Source organism: Schistocerca piceifrons, chromosome X (assembly GCF_021461385.2).
Source record: "Schistocerca piceifrons isolate TAMUIC-IGC-003096 chromosome X, iqSchPice1.1, whole genome shotgun sequence".
NCBI classification, from domain to species: Eukaryota; Metazoa; Arthropoda; class Insecta; order Orthoptera; family Acrididae; genus Schistocerca; species Schistocerca piceifrons.
Genome location: NC_060149.1, coordinates 255350360 through 255371229, shown reverse-complemented (window position 1 = coordinate 255371229; position 20870 = coordinate 255350360). Strand labels below are relative to the sequence as shown.

Here is a 20870-nt window from a genome sequence, read left to right as displayed (position 1 = left end):
CAGTGTAAGTAAAACTTTTGTTACAGTCGCGAAAGGTGGAATATTTCTCAATATTACATACGACACTTATGTGGTACTTAAATTAAATGAAATATATAGGTATCTTGTCCACATTTCATTCTCAACATTGTGGCAACTAAAATCGACCATACGGAAAGTATTCTCTATGGACTTTTACCTCTGCAAACTCTTCAAAATTTCGTGCAAAGGTTTACTATATTTAATGCTGCATAATAACTGCGTTGAACATCGAAACAAAATTAAGTCATTTATGGGGGGAAGGTATCAGTCAAGAAGATAGATAAAAATCTAATTTTTGAGCCAAATAGTTTTTGTGGAATCGAATGATAAAGAGTGTCAAAGCAGTCGGAACACAATGTGTCTGCACAGGCGAGCAGTGCAGTGACAAAATCGCCCACAGCGCGGAATGCAGGGAGCACGTCTTTGTAGCAGCGAAAGCGTTAATGCTGTCGTGGTGGCTTCACTTCATGAACTGCGCGCTCCCCGCTACACGTAAGCTTGCGAACTATGCTATACTATGGCGCTGCTTCTATTGGCGCGTGCGTCGTGTGCAACTGGCAACGCAGCAATCTCCCGCGTCTGGGCGGGCATGCGCGAGCGGCCGAGATAAAAGAATTGAACTTATAGACACTGATCTCAGCACTCGGTACGACCATGAAAATCGATAGACTTCACCGATTGAAGATGCGTATGTATACGCCATAGTGACGTCACGGAGAAGTGTAGAACAGGAGTGTTTATTATGAGAAGTGGCATACCGGCGTCGGCGCCAATCTAGCGTTTCCCGACGAAGTTCAGCTACCTAGAGATTTGCATAGTGTGCGTGTCAAAACTTTAGAAGATACGTTTCCTGGGTGTTGTGTAGTTCTGTGAGAGATGCCAAACTAGTTTTATTTTTGTTAAGAAATGGGCGATAATTGGAACTTCCTTAGAAGGGCTTTCGTTGTTGACGATATTCCAGAAGACTTTGATCCTTCTGCAGACCCAGTAGATGGGGTGCATTATTTGCAGCAGGTTCGTTGGGAAGCTTCGCAATGTGCCCCCGTGGTGACTGCAGTTATTGATGAGGAGAAACGGAAGATCAGAGGTGTTGTCAATGTATTGCCTGAGTGTGAGAAGGTCCCTTCACAATTCTTGCCAGATATGGAATGGCAACAGCTACAAGTTGCGCACTTTTCAGCAGTGAGAAAGAGAGTATCAAAATACAGGAACAAAGATCCACCACAAACCAGCAATACGCAAGAAAGTGTACCAGAAATAGGCGACGAGAAAGCTTGGTACGCTATCTGTGTGGAATACAAAATACCTCCTTTACTGAGTGTCGTTTTGCCATTGCCGCAACTTCTGATAGAGTGGCTGTTGCAGTGCAACGCGGAATGGTTATCGAATTCGGAACAACTGTGCAAGAATCAAGGAAGGTGGGTGTATGCTTTAATGGCATGCATAGAGTTGCCACTCACTCGAGAAAGTTGCAGCAGCCTTCGCGCGATAGCGCGAGAATGTGCAAGAATTCGTGCTTATGAAGTAAGTCATACCGAAGAGCCTGCAGTAACACCACTAAATCTTTTCATCTGTTTAGTTGCCAAATACTTCCAGCAATCGGATCTTGCAGACGTAATAAATGAATAATAATTTACTGTAATTTGCACACGTTTCCAGAACTAAAAGTGAACTTCAGTGTAAATAAAGAGGAAGAATGTTATTCAGACAAGGGTCTACGTGGCAAGTGAAGATATTTGTAAATCGGAACGTTTTTCTATTGGCATGTAATAAGGTGTACAGGTGCCAATCATAGTCGTTAGTGTTGATTTGTTACGAAGCTAGCTGTACTAAATTTTGAAAGGAAGCGCTCTGTGCATTCGTATAAAGTGCGATCCCAACCGAGACGTATGACATTTGGAGTTGAGTACTGATGATTTGTTAAGGCAACAAATTTAAACACTGAACTGTTTTACACCCCGTTTTAAATGGCAAATATCATTATTAGTTTAGTCAGTCATTGTAGATATTTTTCAATAACTTGTTGTTGTGATCGTTTTTATGTAATGAGACATTGTGGTTAATGTAATGTGCAATGCAATGCATTTGATGATCCAGTTTTATCATGACAAGAGAGTGCTTGAATTTTAAATCTTAAGGGACTCAGTAAATGAATACTATCGTGTTTGCCAGTTCCCCTTGCAACCATGTATATTATTTTGTGCCCAGCATAATATAGTGTCTTGTGAAAGGAAGTGAGCAGCTCTCTTAATTTTCCAAATTAATATGAGTTTGTCAGGGCATTACTACATACTATTTTTGTTGGATCACAGCATTGGTAATTAGATAGAAATACCAATTAATTTTATGCTCACCACACTTCATTTTATATAGAGCCCATGTTATTAAATGGGTTCTGGGAACAAATCAAATTTTCATTATAAATTTCAGGGTTACTGTTACTATGACAAATTGGTATTTACTCTGTCACTTGACTCATAATAAAATGTGTTATATGGCTGTTAACCAGGAACTGACCAAGTTGCTGCTGGCTGGATGAAGCTCAGATTGGTGCTGTGCCAGTTGCTGGTATTTGGAGATAGGTGTATACGTGTCATGACGTAAACTAAATAGGAAGGAGAAAGATAAATGGGCTGGACTGATAGCTAAAAATATAGGAGGTTGGGGCACTGTCACCAGTGATAGAATCCCTCTGATTATAGGTGTGAGAGGTTTAAATACTCAGTTAGACAGACTGCTGCAAAAGAGGTCCAGATAAATTGTCATACTCAAAAGTAACTGCACTGTTTTACATCATAATGTAAAATGGACAAAAAAGTTAAACTTTCTATCTGTTAAAATGATTTAGAACGTCAAAAGGAAGGTGATATATTAGATTATATTACATGTGTCTGGACACCATGTAAATACAGGAATCTGTATTGTAAACATTGAAGACAAACAATTAGCAAGCTATTTTTGTTGGTAAAATATGGACAAAAGAGAAATCATAATGTACATAAAATCAGGCTCAAATATAATGGTAGCAGTGGTTTTTGGTTAGATCAAAAATTGGAAGCCCATGCTTCTTATTTGCTACTACCAGAAAAGTCATTTATAGTTGTTTATTAGTTTCATGTTCCATGGATCTTTTGCACAGTAAATTTTAATGATGTGGGATGAGTCATTTTACATTCACGTTGCAAATTAACTTGTAAATATGGCTACATGCTGAGCATTTATAAAGTTTTGTTTTATTTATTGAAAAAAAAAATTCAGAGTTTGTAATTTCTACCTGCCGCCTTTTATACATTACAACAGTAGACATTCTTCTACATAATGGGAGTTGTTAAGGAGAAATTTTTCAGTTTGTTTTAAACTTTTACTTGCTGTCTGTCAGGAATTTTACATCACTGCCTAAGTTATAAAAAAATTTTAATTGCAGCATTATGCACCCCTTTTCGTGTTAAAGACAACTTTTATGTGGAGAAATAAATGTCATTTTCCCTTCTGGTATTTTAATTGTGTACATCATTGTTCCTTTTGAACTGGAGGGGATTGTTTACAGCAAACTTCATGAGGGAATAAATGTATCATGAAGCAATAGTCAGAATGCCCAACTCCTTGAACATATGTCTACAAGATGATTGTGGGTGAGCACCATATATTATTCTTACAGCATGTTTTTGAGCAATGAAGACTTTCTTAAGATGAGTTACCCCAGAACATTATTCGATATGGCATTATTGAATAAAAATATGTGAACTGACTGGTTTGTCTCTCTCCAAGATTTGCAATTATTCCAAACACAAATGTGGCTGAGCTAAGTTGTTTTAGGAGTTGAAAAAAAGTGTTTTTTTCCATTTTAAATTCTCATCGTTATGGACACACCAGAATTTTGAAGTTTCCACCCTATTTATTATTTCCTCACCATGTGTTACACTTATCATTGTTGTATTGCCCCTAGATATGCAGAACTGAAATTGAGGGTGAGACCATTTGCAGAAAAACATCAATGATACTTTTAACAACACTGTGCACCATTTCTACTGTTTCTGTATGTATGTTTGGATTTACAATACTTGCATCATCTGCAAAAACAACTTATTCTGGTTGTTTATGTGGAAGAGCGTTTACATATACGAAGAACAATAGTGGACCTAATATTGGGCAGAAATCGCGTATGGAGTTTCTCCCCTGAAGTTTGAAGTAGAAGAGTTTACAAAAGTTGCAGTTTGTATGAGTAATGTTGTGGGTAAAAGAGGGGCTTATGTAAATTGTCATCTAAAAATTTTATTGTAATAGGAGGAGGATCAAATGATCTCTTTAAAAATCGTGCATCTGATGTGACTTCTGCCCTCAAGAGAACACTAGAGAGCCTCACATATACAAATGCCATAACAGTGGAATTAACATGACTTGATGGAAAAAGAAATCTGTGACCATTTCAATAATGTGACGCTAAACAGTACAAGCCCTTCTACAAGGGACCAATACACAAAACTTGGCCAGCACCTTAACTGCAATGGGGAAACTTGCTTTATGCAATGTAATTGAAAAAGTTTTTAGTGACAAATTAAAATCTATGTACACCATCCATAGTATGGAACATGAATGTCTGTCCCAGGAAAACTTACAGTGATGATCAAGCCATGTACAGCCAAGTTTTGATCAGTGAAATTACTGTCATCATCATTAACTACACAGTCACATAATTATTAATCTGTGCAACAATTAACAGCTAAAGACTGTGGATCTCTGTCTTTCTTCCATTTAAATATAAAGTCAATGGGAAATAAACCTCCAGCACTTTAACTATTTTTAGAAGAATTTCAGTGTGATGTCCTGTGCCTAAATGAGCACTGGCTGAAGGAACATGAACATACTATGTATATTGCAGCTCACTATAAAATTTTAACTGGCTGTTTTAGATCAAATACAGAAAAAGGTGGGGTATCGATACTGATGAAAAGTGACCTATACAATTAAGATAATAGATCACAAGCATTTAATATATGAGGGAGAAATTGAAATTGCTGCTGTCCACTTCCCTGACAGCAAGGTCGTGGTAGTATCTGCTTACTGTGCTGCCAAAACTACCACTAATGTTTTTGTTTAACATCTAGGTAATCCACTGGTATACACTATATGATCAAAAGTATCCGGGCACCCCAAAAAAAATGTTTTTCATATTAGGTGCATTGTGCTGCCACCTACTGCCAGGTACTCCACATCAGCTACCTCAGTAGTCATTAGACATCGTGAGAGAGCAGAATGGGGCGCTCTGCAGAACTCACAGACTTCAAACGTGGTCAGGTGATTGTGTGTCACTCATGTCATATACAATATAATAGAGGGAAACATTCCACGCGGGAAAAATATATTTAAAAACAAAGATGATGTGACTTACCATACGAAAGCGCTGGCAGGTCGATAGAAACACAAACAGACACATACATACACACAAATTTCAAGCTTTCGCAACAAACTGTTGCCTCATCAGGAAAGAGGGAAAGACGAAAGGAAGTGGGTTTTAAGGGAGAGGGTAAGGAGTCATTCCAATCCCGGGAGCGGAAAGACTTACCTTAGGGGGAAAAAAGGACGGGTATACACTCGCACACACACACACACATATCCATCCACACATATATTTTTTGTGTGTGTGTGGGAGAGAGAGAGAGAGAGAGACCCGTCCTTTTTTCCCCCTAAGGTAAGTCTTTCTGCTCCCGGGATTGGAATGACTCCTTACCCTCTCCCTTAAAACCCACTTCCTTTCGTCTTTCCCTCTCCTTCCCTCTTTCCTGATGAGGCAACAGTTTGTTGCGAAAGCTTGAATTTTGTGTGTATGAATGTGTCTGTTTGTGTTTCTATCGACCTGCCAGCGCTTTCGTATGGTAAGTCACATCATCTTTGTTTTTAAATCATGTCATATACATGTGTACATGAGATTTCCACACACCTAAACATCCCAAGGTCCACTGTTTCCAATGTGATAATGAAGTGGAAACGTGAAGGGACATGCACAACAAGAAAGCGTACAGGCCGACCTCGTCTGTTGACTGACAGACTGCTGACAGTTGAAGAGGGTCGTAATGTGTAATAGGCAGACCTCTACACAGACCATCACACAGGAATTTCAAACTGCATCAGGATCCACTGAAAATACTATGACAGTTAGGCGGGAGGTGAGAAAACTTGGATTTTATGGTGGAGCAACTGCTCATAAGCCACACATCACACCGGTAAATGCCAAACGACACCACACTTGGTGTAATGAGCGTAAACATTGGATGATTGAACAGTGGAAAAAGGTTGTGTGGAGTGACGAATCACGGTACACAATTTGGCAATCCGATGGCAGGGTGTGGTTATGGCGAAACAGTACACACCTTATGTGAATAATTTAAGGATTCTGTTTAAAAGTTACTATGATAAATCCCGTACTATTAATGGGTCTAGACATTCATATGACAACTCAAAAAAGGTATACAGTAAAGATATAATTTCTGAAAATAAAAAGGCCAATGGCATCCACATTCCTCAATCCGGTAACGAATGTAAAGCTGCTTGGAAAGTAATTAAGACAGAAGGAGGGCTCACTGCAGAAAATCTACCAGTTCCATTAAATGCAGATGAGCTAAATAATAGTTTTATAAGTTGTGGAAAATTAGCATTGGCAAATAAAAGTAATTTAGATGACAACATGGCTGCAGTTCACAAGAAGCAGAGCTTAAGGTAGAGTTGCCAAAATCTGGGTGGCGGACTACTTATCCTAAAGACATACTTGATGTTATCAGATCACTGAGCAGCTCCAGAAGTGATGACATACATGGTTTCTCTAATTTTACCATAGAAAGAATAATAGATGCTTTATATATTACACTGTCTCAACTCATAAATAGGATGTTTAAAGTTCCAGACTGCCTGAGACTGACAATTGTCTTGCCCGTATACAAAACAAGAGACAGAAATTCATGCCAAAATTACAGACCAATAGCAGTAGTACCAATAATTTCGAAAATTATTGAAACATTAATGAAAGACCAATTAAATGATTTTATTATTGTAACAACCTACTCAATGAAGCCCAATATGGGTTTCGAAGTGAGCTATCAACAATTAAGAAGTTGCATCATCACATGGATTTGAAAATAGACAGCACACCTACCCCACATTAGTAGATCTCAGTAAGACATTTGACACTGTCTTGCATAGCATTTCAATTAAGAAACTTGAAACACACGGAATAATTAAAACAGAACTAGCATTACTGAAATCATGTTTGGCAAATAGAAACCAGGTGGTTGTTGTAAATTCAAATAATAAATCTGACCTTCTGAAAGTAAAATATGGAGTCCCACAAGGAGCCATGCAGGGACCTCTCACATTTATTGTCAATGTGAATGACCTGCCGAACTTACTACTGTATAAATCTTTTATGTATGCTGATGACACAACTTTTATCACATCACATAATGATGTGAATGCTGGGAAACAAATTGAACAACTTGAAGACGCAAAAGGTAGTTCAGTGGTTCCAGGAAAATAGGCTGACATCAAATAATAGTGAAACTAAATGTATCCTCTTTTCTCTTGGAAATATTAATAATGGAGAAATCCATCTAGTAAAGTTGTTAGGCATCTACCTTGGTAGTAAATTATGCTGGATTACCCACACAGAAAAGCTCTGAAGTAAAGTGCCAAGAGTTTGGTATCTCTTAAGGAAACTGAAGGATTGTGTGAATAAAGAGCTCATGCTTATATGTCTTTTTCCATATGGACTTACATTATGGGATACTTCTTCGGGGAAACTGCTGGAGCAAAAGAGGTATTTATCTGGTAGAAAAAGGTCATCAGATTTGGCTTAAGCAAATTAACTTCTTGTAAACAATACTTTGTTGAACACAGGTACATACTCGGGTACTTATGCATGCTAAACTGAATGTCCATGAGTAAGGAAGTTCAGAAGTGCACTTATTTGGTACCAGGAATGTGAACTTACTGGACATTCCTTAGACTCGATTAAGTAAAGCCAAAAATAATTTTTTACATGCTGACAAAACATTTTTCGAAAGTGTACCTTATAGCATAAGGGAATTACATGAAAATAAATTTTAAATGTTGCTTGAGATATGGCTGAAAGAAAAAGCAGTTTATAACACAAATGAAAAACAAGGTGAACTTTTATTAATGTGCCAGTGAATACAACCTTATATGTAGCCTACATAATCTGTGTAACAAAACATGTGATATGCAATATCTATGTAATATAATTTATATAGGTTAATCTTTATATAACCAGATATGTATTGATGATGCCTTATACAACATCACAGTTGTCCATTGACAAATAAATCAATTTAGTTTTCTAAGGCTCAATCTGAATGTCATATCCAAACTTCCTGCATTCTTTTAGTTAGGTATGACATTCGTTGGTTGGCTATAGCATCAATCTCATAAAACTTCAGTTTGTCAATTTTAATTGGCACTATTTTATTATTTATTGCTTGTAAACTTTGGTGAGTGAACATATAAATGGCATTCTCTGTGCAGCTACTCTTTTAGAAATCCAAATTGTGATTTACTGAGGATATTATTGTTGCTCAGGCGAGATAATATTCTAGAATACATCACTTCCTCAAAAATTTTGGAAACCTTTCTTAAATAGGGGTTTGACAACACAGTCTCCAAGGAAAAATGCCTTGAGTTAGTGATGCATTACATAGTTCAGATAAGACAGAACTTATTATTTGGGAACAAATCTTTTGTACTCAGTAAAACCAGATGAGTTTTTATTTTTGAGAGAATATCTAACTTTCTTAATTTCAGAAGAAGAAGTTGGTAATACATTCATATGACTGAAATTTGTGAGAGCTACTTTTTTAACATACTGCTGTGATTTTTCTCTGGAACCATTTGTCCCAATACTTTTCTGCTATATTCAAGAAATGATTATGAAATATATTTGCTGAATAAAACATTCTTTGACTTCTTGCCACATAGATTCATGGTAAAACCTCAAGTTTTTGATGATTGCTTCCATTATCTTTGTCAGGAGCAACTGACTGTCTAAACTGCTGCTGTGGTGGCCTTATATAGCCTGTAGACAGCTTATGATTGGTCGGTAATTATATAATGCTGTCACCGATGGTGTCACTCTCTGCACTGTTGGCACCACATCTCCTGTAATAGTGTAAACAATGTGACGAATATCTGCCTCTTCTCACTATCAAGAGCTTGCTTCCATGCACCTATAAGATTACATCTGCTGTCACAGTTTAAGTTCTGCTCATACATTCTTATTTCTACTGCCTCTCTAATTACAGAATCCCATTATGCAGTAGCCTGGAACAAAACTTTTGTTATCTCAAATAATATTTTGTGTTTTTTTCTAAGGCTTTGTTCAGAAACTGCAGAATTCTCCAAGTCTCGCTTTTTAATATGCCATTGATGTTCTGCACAGTTGTCAGGAACAATACAGATGGGCTGACCAGATGTAACTGCCTTTGCACCACAAGGGATATTATGAATTCCAGGGCTCCTGAGACTAAGACTGACCATAACAGAATGTATCATCTCCTTTACCTTCTTAGGAAATCAGAAAATACCTCATCTTACCAGGACTCTGCATATTTTGTTGGATAGCACTGTAAAAAGAAAGGAATACCATCAGTGGCTCATCACATGAATGTTGAACATTCTCACTTTCTTTTTCTTTAAATTTTACCTTGGAGACTGCTGACTTTATATCACGTGAACCATAGCCATTCTTTCAGAACATATGCTTCGGATAATTAATTTTGGAATCCAACTGGTCCTCATTAGTAACGGTTTTTGTTCTGTATACCAATGTATTTCAAACTGCTCTCTTCTGGACTGGATGATGAAAACTCTGGGCACTGAGATCCAACTCAGTGTGCATCGGCTTGCAGTATACTGAGTAGCTGAGAATGCCATCCACCTTTCATTGTAACAAAACATCTAAAAATGGCAGCCTTTTTCATTCTTTCTGTCTTTACATTGAACTGGATGTTTGGGTGCGTGCTGTTCATACATTCAAGGAAGTGCTCAAGAACTTCTACACCGTTTTGTGGCCAGACCATAAACATGTCAACATAGCGATAAAATTAAGATGGATGAAGGGGAGCCAAATTTAATCCACATGCCTCAAAATGTTCTATAAAAAGTTGGAGACAGTGGAGAACCAATAGCTGTTCCATCTGTCATTTCATAAAACCTTCCGCCGTAAAGAAATATGTATCATCATAATGTGATGGAACAACTTTATCATTTCAGGAGGAAAATTCTCAGCTCTACAGTTTCATTGTGTCCTCCTAAGGCACTTTCGTAAATATTTGGATCAAATCCATGAAATGGAACCCAACTCTGTCCTAAAGCAGAAAAATGGTGAATCTCCTGAAGAATTCTGGGCTATCAGAGGATGTCATGAAAAATCTTAGAGCCTGTGCCCCTATATTTCCCAGACTGTATGGATTACCTAAAGTTCACAAGGAAGACAATTGTTTACACTATTGGCTCTCCTACATACAGGCTTGCCAAATACGAAACTAATTTAATGACTCCAATAATTGGCTTCTGTGAACGTCACATCAGAAAATCTCACATGTTAATTGAAAAAATAAAACAGAGTAGTATTGGTGCAAATGATATTTCAGTCAGACCGGATGTGGTCTCACTATTTACAAAAGTTCCTGTGGAGGATGCACTGAAACTGTAGGCAGAGCATTTTCCACCTGAAATGATAAAGTTGTTCTGTCATGTTATGATGACCACCAACTTCTTGTATGGCAGTAAGTTTTATGAAATGACAGAAGGTTCTCCAGTGTCTCCAGTAGTATCCAACTTTAATATGGAGCATTTTGAACAGTGTGAATTACATTTGATTTCCCTTCACCCATCTTCATTCTATGGTTATGGTGATGACACATTTATGTTCTGGCCACACGGTATAGAAGGTCTTGAGCATGTGAACAGCATGCAGCAAGGCATCCAGTTCACTGTCAAGACAGGAAAAAAGAAAGGTTGCCTTTTTAGAAGTTTCGGTACAACAAAGGTCATATGGACATCTTGGTCACTCCATGTACCACAGGTCGATGCACACTGATTTAGATCGCAGCACCAAACGTTTTCTCATACAGTCCAGAAGAGTCCAGTTTTAAATACATTGGTACACAGAGCAAAACTGTTTCTGATGAGGACCACTTTGATTCCAAAATTAATCATCTGAAGTACACATTCCAAAAGAACCGCTATGGCTCCTGTGATATGAGGTCAGCGTTCTCCTAGGAAAGAAAACTTGAAAATGTTGTACATTCACATATTGAACCACCAATGGTATTCCTTCCTTTCTGTGGAGTTATATCCAGCAAAATAGGCCGAGTCCTGACAAGGTGAGGTATAAGACTTATTTTCTGACTTCCTAAGAAGATAAAGATGCTAAGCCTCAGGATTCCTGGGGTGTGGTAGCAATTATGTTGGTCAGTCCATCCCATTTCCAACTACTGTGCAGAACAAAAAAGGCATATTAAAAATCAAGAACTGGAGAAATCTGTCATTCCTGAGTACAGCCTTAGAAACAAACACAAAATGTGGTTTCACAGGAAGGAAAAAAAAAAGTTTTGTCCCAGGCTCCTACACACTTGGATTCTGTAATTGATGGGGCTGTAGAAATAAGAACACATGAGAAGAGCTTAAACTGTTACAGTGGATATAATCTTAGTGGTGCATGGTAGTGAACTCACACATGTAGAGAAGAGGCAGAGATATTCATCACAATTTTAACACTACTACGGGAGCGGTGGTACCACCAATGCAGATGTTAACAAGATCTGCGACAGCATTACGTAATTAGTGATCAGTCACAAGCTGCCTACAGGCTATACAGGGTGTTACAAAAAGGTACGGACAAACTTTCAGGAAACATTCCTCACACACAAAGAAAGAAAATATGTTATGTGGGCATGTGTCCGGAAACGCTTACTTTCCATGTTAGAGCTCATTTTATTACTTCTCTTCAAATCACATTAATCATGGAATGGAAACACACAGCAACAGAACGTACCAGCGTGACTTCAAACACTTTGTTACAGTTGTTGTTGTTGTGGTCTTCAGTCCTGAGACTGGTTTGATGCAGCTCTCCATGCTACTCTATCCTGTGCAAGCTTCTTCATCTCCCAGTACCTACTGCAACCTACATCTTCTGAATCTGCTTAGTGTATTCATCTCTTGGTCTCCCCCTACGATTTTTACCCTCCACGCTGCCCTCCAATACTAAATTGGTGATCCCTTGATGCCTCAGAACATGTCCTAAGGAAATGTTCAAAATGTCCTCCGTTATTGAGGATACATGCATCCACCCTCCATCGCATGGAATCCCTGATGCGCTGATGCAGCCCTGGAGAATGGCGTATTGTGTCACAGCCGTCCACAATACGAGCACAAAGAGTCTCTACATTTGGTACCGGGGTTGCATAGACAAGAGCTTTCAAATGCCCCCATAAATGAAAGTCAAGAGGGTTGAGGTCAGGAGAGCGTGAAGGCCATGGCATTGGTCCGCCTCTACCAATCCATCGGTCGCCGAATCTGTTGTTGAGAAGTGTACGAACACTTCGACTGAAATGTGCAGGAGCTCCATCGGGCATGAACCACATGTTGTGTCGTACTTTTAAAGGCACATGTTCTAGCAGCACAGGTAGAGTATCCCATATGAAATCATGATAACGTGCTCTATTGAGCGTAGGTGGAAGAACATGGGGCCCAATCAAGACATCACCAACAATGCCTGCCCAAACGTTCACAGAAAATCTGTGTTGATGACGTGATTGCACAATTGTGTGCAGATTCTCATCAGCCCACACATGTTGATTGTGAAAATTTACAATTTGATCACGTTGGAATGAAGCCTCATCCATGAAGAGAACATTTGCACTGAAATGAGGATTGACACATTTTTGGATGAACCATTCGCAGAAGTGTACCCGTGGAGGCCAATCAGCTGCTGATAGTGCCTGCACACACCGTACATGGTACGGAAACAACTGGTTCTCCCGTAGCACTCTGCATACAGTGACATGGTCAACATTACCTTGTACAGCAGCAACTTCTCTGACGCCGACATTAGGGTTATCATCAACTGCACGAAGAATTGCCTCGTCCATTGCAGGTGTCCTCGTCATTGTAGGTCTTCCCCAGTCGCAAGTCATAGGCTGGAATGTTCCGTGCTCCCTAAGACGTCGATCAATTGCTTCGAACGTTTTCCTGTCAGGACACCTTCGTTCTGGAAATCTGTCTCGATACAAACGTACTGCGCCACGGTTATTGCCCCGTGCTAATCCATACATCAAATGGGCATCTGCCAACTCCGCATTTGTAAACATTGCACTGACTGCAAAACCACGTTCGTGATGAACACTAACCTGTTGATGCTACGTACTGATGTGCTTGATGCTAGTACTGTAGAGCAATGAGTCGCATGTCAACACAAGCACTGAAGTCAACATTACCCTCCTTCAATTGGGCCAACTGGCAGTGAATCGAGGAAGTACAGTACATACTGACAAAACTAAAAAGAGCTCTAACATGGAAATTAAGCATTTCCGGACACATGTCCACATAACATCTTTTCTTTATTTGTGTGTGAGGAATGTTTCCTGAAAGTTTGGCTGTACCTTTTTGTAACACCCTGTATATGGCCATTACAGCAGAAGTTTAGCTAATCAGATAGTCAGTTGATCCTTATGAAGATGATAAATGTGATAATTAAAAGCATGAGGTTCTACCCTGAATTGACATGGCAAGAAGTCTGAGAACATTTTCTGCAACAGTGCCATCACAAAAGACTTCATTCTCAAATACATTTTCTACCTGTAGTTCATTTATGGCCGTACAACATATAGACCCCAACTGAGAAACTTGCAAATAAATATTCCTACAAAAATTTCACACATTATACCTCATAACAAACAAAAATACGCAGATGATTGACTGCAGAGTTTTTAATCTTAATTTTCTGGAAACTTAAGATAAAAGGAATGAATTGAAAATGTTACTTAATACTTAAAAGCTGTGGTGTCTTGTCAACTTTCCCGCCGCAGTTACACAGGAAAGTACTACATTAATACACAAAAAATTTGAAGATAAACACTTAGTGACATAAATATCAATCCAAAACTGAATGACCTCTATGACTAGCCATACCAAGCAACTTATCTGATGATAATGTTGTTGTGTCATGGAAAACAGATTACCAAAACTTCCTGGCAGATTAAAATGATGTGCCAGATTGGCACTCAAATGTAGGACCTTCACCTTTTTTGGACTCTTCCAACTGAGCTATCCAAACACAAATGAAGACTGTCCTTTCAGTATTACTTCTTCCAGTGTGTTTGTTAACATTTTTTACATTATAATGAAGAACTGGTTTCAAATCCAGTGTGGCTCACAGGAAGTTTCAAATCGGCATACACTCTACTGCAGAGTGAAAATTCATTGTGGAGATGGAATACTAATATTAATGGACAACAAAGTTTCAGGGCAGCCTTACTGGAAGCTGACTAGAGGGATGCGTGTAATGTGGCAATGTCAATTCAAAATTTAATGTATTTGTATAAGGATATCTTTTAAGTGCAGGTAAGACACCCTCTGGATTAAAAGAAAGAATCAAAATGTTATGTGCAACAAAAAGGAAATTGTTTGAAACAGTAAAAACAGAGAAATAGGAGTGATTACATGCTAGAAGAAAAAGTCTATGCTGTGTTAAAGGAGAGTGATTTAGAAAATCAAAAATCTCACATGGAGTTAACAATATCTCAAGTAAAACACAATTCTAAACATATATGCAGTGTATTCAGTCACGCATGCAACACTACACTACCACAGATTATATTTCCACATGGACAGAAATGTGCTACAGTCAAATCCCTCTAAAAGAAAGAAAGTATACTTATCCCCTCCTTGAAAATATTGGAAAAAATATGTATTCAGGAAACCATAACACATCTCTCTTGAAACAAGGTACTTAATCGGCCCCAATTTTGACTTCTAAGGAATTTTACTATAGGATATTTTTAATTCACTAATGATTATTCAGCTGGTATTAATCGTGACTTTTAAAATCATTTCACTGTATAATTCACAGCATTATACAGAGAAGCTAAAATATTATGTTATCAGAGATCTTGCTGCTAACAGGTTTTCATTGTATCTAATGAAAAGACACAATGTGTCCATTAAGAAACTCTGGAAGTGTTCACAATGAAACAACAACTACAAAAGGGGGAAATAATCAATACATGTTTACCAATGGGACAGATACTGACTCAATCTTGTTACGTATAAGTGATCTTCTATTGTATATCCAAGAAGCAAAAACAATTCTCTTTGCTGATGATGCAAGTATTATAATCAACACACGTTTCTCTTGATGGGACATCCACAACTGTTATTCAGTGTCAATGATAAAATTCACTACAGTTGTAAAAATTATTCATAATGGAAAAGTGATGTAATCTTTAACCTATTTTACCCTTAGTTATGCATCCTTTGGGGACTCGCATTTTAATGTGCACCTGGAGATGGGACACATGTCCTGAAACTGGGTAGTGCTTTCCTTTTTTAGTAACAAATAATTTTTACAACTGTAGTGGAATTTATTATTAGAATCAAGCCTACTTGAGTAACTTCAATACCTGAAAACAAACGATATGTTCTTGAAAATTAAGAAGTGCTGCTTTGCAAATGAACTGTCACAAAATCCTTATAAAACACAATACATGCAAAATATTTATTTGTTGATTGTGTTCCACAGCTGAAAATTAATAAGTGCTGCTTTGCAAATGAACTGTCACGAAATTCATATAGAACACAATATGTGAAAAAATTTATTTGTTGGTTGTGTTTCACAGCTCTTATAAACTGTAGAAATGACATCAAATAAGACGCTAGAATGCTGAAGAGTTGTGAATTGGTGAGAATTCATCCAGTTGATAGCAATTACCCACCTTTTGTGTGCTGGATAATAGTCTTTGATTGAAACCAGTCACACAATAAAGAATAAATTGAACAACAAAAAGCCTGTTAAACAAGTGAGTTTTCAGCCAAAAGACAATCTGAAATAAGACAACACACACTTCTCAGGTTTGGCAAGATCAATGTGTTTTGACTAATCACGGGAGGGATAGAGGTTCAAGGCCACCTTTAATGATGATGATGCTCATAAACAGTACAATCACCAGTTACAGTAAAATTTTCATGACATCCATGGCCGTTAAACCACAGATTTACACATTCAACACTCTCCAATCTATGTTTACTGCAGGTACAGACAGCCATGGCCATACCATAAATATAATATGACCTACTAAAGTCTTTATTTGGAACCTCTCAAACATGAAAATTGTGATAAGCGATGACAGAAGGCCTTTTGACCATAAGCTCACTTGTTTATAAGCCTTTTGTTGTGCCAGTCTGCTGCTCAACATGTCCACTATTAGATGAGTAGCACTCTATCCTGTACATAATATTGTCGTCATTCCATCCTGGATTTTCCATTGTTTGAATAACGTGAACAGCAGCTTAAGGTGTTACATGATATTATTTCTACAATACACACAATTCAGTACTGCACAAGGCCTGACCACATCATTATAAGTAGTGTTTGGAGGTAAATCAGAAAATCAAATAGAATACTCCAAATTCTTAGGTGTATAAATTGATAAGTATTTGAACTGGAAGTCAAATGTTGCAGACAATCTTAAACGTCTACACAACACAACTTTTGTGTTTTGGACAATACAAGATTTTGGCAAAATCTGGTGTAATTCTTCATTGAGAATAGCAGTGTGTGTTGCACAGAAGCATATAATAAGGATTATATGTGATGTCCATTCTACGACATGTTGTGTACAGCTCTTTAAACTTCGGCATGCTGACAGCAGCCTCATAGTACATTTCCTCCACTATGAAGTTTACACTATCCATCACTCTGCATTAGTGTGACACAGAAAGGAGTGCAACATCCGGCCATAAATGCCTTTCACCACATTCCGAGAGATGTAAAGAGTTTAATAGATAAGACAATTAAATTCAGCAGAGTAAACAGTGGCCCATGACTGCATAGGACATGTATTGCTGCAAAGTTGATGAGTAATGTGAAATGTATAGTAAGGTGTCAAGAACAGATGTGATATGACAAGCCTGTTTTGGATACCAAAAAATATCTTATCACAATGATGTTCGGAGATTAGTTTGTTTGATGGTGTTGTTATGAGACACATAATTGGAAAATTGTAGCCATGGTGGAGAAGTTGGATGATACCATTTAAATCCATTGTCATGTCATAGTCCTAAACTAAGCTTTCTATTATAACTGCACTCTAATTAAACTTTGTGGACACAAAGAATTAAAGACATTAGCTGCCAGTGGACACTGATTTAAATCAATGGAGAAAGTTGAAAATTTATGCCGGACCGGGATTCAAACCTGGGTCATCTGCTTACTAGACAGGTGCACTGACCACTGCGCCATCCAGATAGAGTGGTCACGCAACTGCATGGACTACCCCAGCATGCCTCCCTTGAGACCCAAATTGTCAACTTATCCACAAACAACTAATGTAGTGCTCCTTCCAAATTATTCCTCATTACCCACAGCATCTCACTGATTCCTGTAAGAATTTGGGCTTGGTGTGCGTCTGCACTGAAGGGCCTTTTCTTTTGGACATATGCACACCAAGCTCAAACTCGTAGAGCAATCGGCGAGGTACCAAGAGTATTGAGGATAATGGGCAAGGGACACTATATTCGTAGTGTGTGGATAGGTTGGGGATTTGGGTCTGATAGGAGGCATGCTCGGGTAGTCAGTGGAGTTGCAATGACCACTGTGGCTGGAGGTGCAGTGGTCAGTGCATCTACTGAGTAAGCAGGAGACCCGGGTCTGAATCCCAGTCCGGCACAAATTTTCAATTTTCCCCATTGATTTAAATCAATGTCCATTGGCAGCTGATGTCTTTATCTCCTTTGTGTTGTGGTTCATAAAGGCTACAGGAGCAAAATGGTGTCTGTTTTTTTCGGACATGTTCACAAATTAGGTGATTGGGACTATTCAACACAAACTCATAAATGCTTGAAAAGACTTCCTCTACCTTATAACATGCATGCACTCATTGAATCATGAACTGTTGCACCCTTTCAAATATTCCCTGATGTTTTCACAGGATTCCATGACATGTCATAGAGTTTCTGTATCCAAATTGTCTGCTGCATAGACCAGTTGTTAAAATGCCCTCAGAGATAATAATCCAAAGGACTGAGGTTGGAGGAATGTGGAGACCACTGGACTGCTCCTCTGTCATGGTAGTTATCAGCCAGTGCATCTCAAACAGAGACTGAAATGTGCTAGAGCCCCAGCACACATACAGCAAAGTTTCTTCTTATTTGCAGGGACAAATCTTGTAGTAAGTCTTGGAGTGTGTTCTGAATGATGTCTCTGTAGGCAGCACTTGTAAGACATGCTGGAAGACTGTGTCAGTCACCTACAATTCTGGCCCACACATTAATCTTTAACTGATGCTGATGTCTAGGATGTACTGCAGTGTCAGGAGGATTGTGTTTGGCCCATACGTATTGGTTGTGGAAATTTTTTATTCCATCATTTCCACATGTTGCCTCGTCTGTATGCAAAATTGAAGAGACAGACAATAGATTGATAGTTTGAGCAACAAACCATCAGCAATGGTTCCTCTGTGGCTAGTGATAGCACACGTTGCAGATAATATGCATACATAAGTTGGTTGTGAAATATCCCCTGTGCAGAATTTGGAGATGTACCACATGCCAGGGGCCCTAGTCTTGTACTGATACCTACCTCTTCTTTCACAGCTCTTCCTGGTCTCGCACATGAGCCACAAATTGTTTCCCTCTGTCAGTAGTCTGTGGTGCTACATATCCTGCCACAGTAATACAACAACACGGAAACAAAGGTTAGATTACCCAGTTGTCTTCAGTGTGGAAGTGAAGCCTGATACAGCTGTGCAGCTTTGTGTCCATTACCATTCATGCAGCCATACATAAAAGTCCTGTATGCCTGTTCATGAAATGAATATCTTGAACCGTTTGAAGGAGCACTTACAGTAAACTCACTACTAATAGCACATGTGCAGAAACTAAAGAGTTTCCTCGTGGATTGCTCCTTCTATTCTGTCGAGGAGTTCCTTGAAAAATTAAGCTGATTTCTGTGTTATATTGTTGATTGCATTTACATAAACTTATGGCTTGTCTTTTTTGGGTTCATAAACATTTTATTTTATCTGTTATTACTTTTATGTTGTAATTTCATGTACTGACACGTTCCATGACCTTGAAGATTTGCTCCTCAGTTTGGTCCTACGGAACTAGACATGTAAAAAAAAAAAAAAAAAAAAAAAAAAAAAAAAAAAAAAAAAATCATGGGCCAAACAGTTGCATAGATAAGTTATTGAGTTGTGCAGTGTGTGGAATGCTGTTGAATGTTGCCTTTCAGTAATTACTCAAAAATGAAGGATTTTTCAGACAAATGTTTACATGAACTTTTTTCCTTGTTTTGGTGTATGAAAGCTGTCCCCAAAGTTTATAAAAGTATTTTAAGTACCCTCTATACATATATGTTAAACTAGGATGGGACAGGTGATCAGTAACAGCCTCGTTGAAGAAACCGTCCTGCTACTCATCTGGAATGGTTTAGGAAAATCTAAATCAGGATGGCTGGAATGAGGATGAACCTGTATCCTTGTGAATCTGAGTTCATTGCACCACTTAAATAATTTGACAATTCAGGGGCTTCCTTTAACAGGATACAGATTAGCTGGCTGTTTTCAAAGGAGTTCCTTGCGAAGTGGCCACGTACGTAAAACACAGTCTCCCATTTGACTCCATAGATATGTTACGGCACTCCACTGAACGGATATTTGAACGTTGTGCAGGGGCAGTTGAATTTATTGAAACTAAACTTCTGATTGTTGTTGTTTATAGGTCCCCTAACTCTGACTTCAGAGCATTTCTGCTCAACCTAGAGAGAGATCTTGGTTCACTTCATAGGAAGAACCAAATTGTGACTTCAATAATAATTTTGTATACGATTGTGCAGGAAAAATTATGTCAGTAGATCTCCTGAACTCATATGATCTGATGTAGACAGTGTTTTTCCTACTAGGGTGCAGGGGAACAGTAGCACAGCCATAGACAATATTTTTATTCATTCTTCATTACTAGATGGGCATTCTATTAGTCAAAGGGTTAATCGCCTTTCAGACCATGATGCACAAATTTTAACACTAAAATGATTTTGTACTCAAACAAAATGTGTAGGAAAGCTAATCCTATGGCAATAGAGAGTTTTTTAAACTTTGCCAAGGAACAAGAGTGGCAGGATGTTTATAGTGCCGATAACATAGAAGGCAAATATAATGCTTTCCTTGACACATTTCTCATGCTCTTTGAGAGTTGCTTTCCATAAGAACATTCTAAACAGGGTACTAGCAGTAAAAGGCAGCCTGGGTGGCTGACTAGTAGGATAAGGATCTCGTGTAGAACAAAGCAAGAATTATATCACAATGTTAGAAGTAGTCACAATCGAGCTACAGTAGCCCATTACAAACAGTATTGTTTAGGTGCTTAAAATGTTATTAAGAAGGCGAAGAGTATGTAATATGCAAATAGAACAGCTAATTCATAGGATAAAATTGAAACCATGTGGTCAGTTGTGAAGGAAGTGTCTGGTCAGCAGCACAAGGACAAGTTCGCAGTAAAAATATTTCTGTTACTGATAAATCAGATATACAGGGTGAAAAGTATTTAAACCGACAAACTCTGGGAGA

The 20870-nt window shown here is 38.3% G+C and overlaps 1 protein-coding gene across 1 annotated transcript in view; it reads left to right on the top strand.

The window, feature by feature from the left end:
• Window positions 1-577: 577 nt before the first annotated feature.
• LOC124721460 (gem-associated protein 2-like) overlaps window positions 578-20870 on the top strand; it is a 40635-nt gene continuing 20342 nt past the window's right edge. Inside the window, exon 1 of the mRNA XM_047246445.1 lies at window positions 578-1545. Within this exon, the coding sequence (XP_047102401.1) occupies window positions 928-1545 (618 nt within the window). The 5' untranslated portion in view covers window positions 578-927. The remainder of the gene's footprint in view (window positions 1546-20870) is intronic.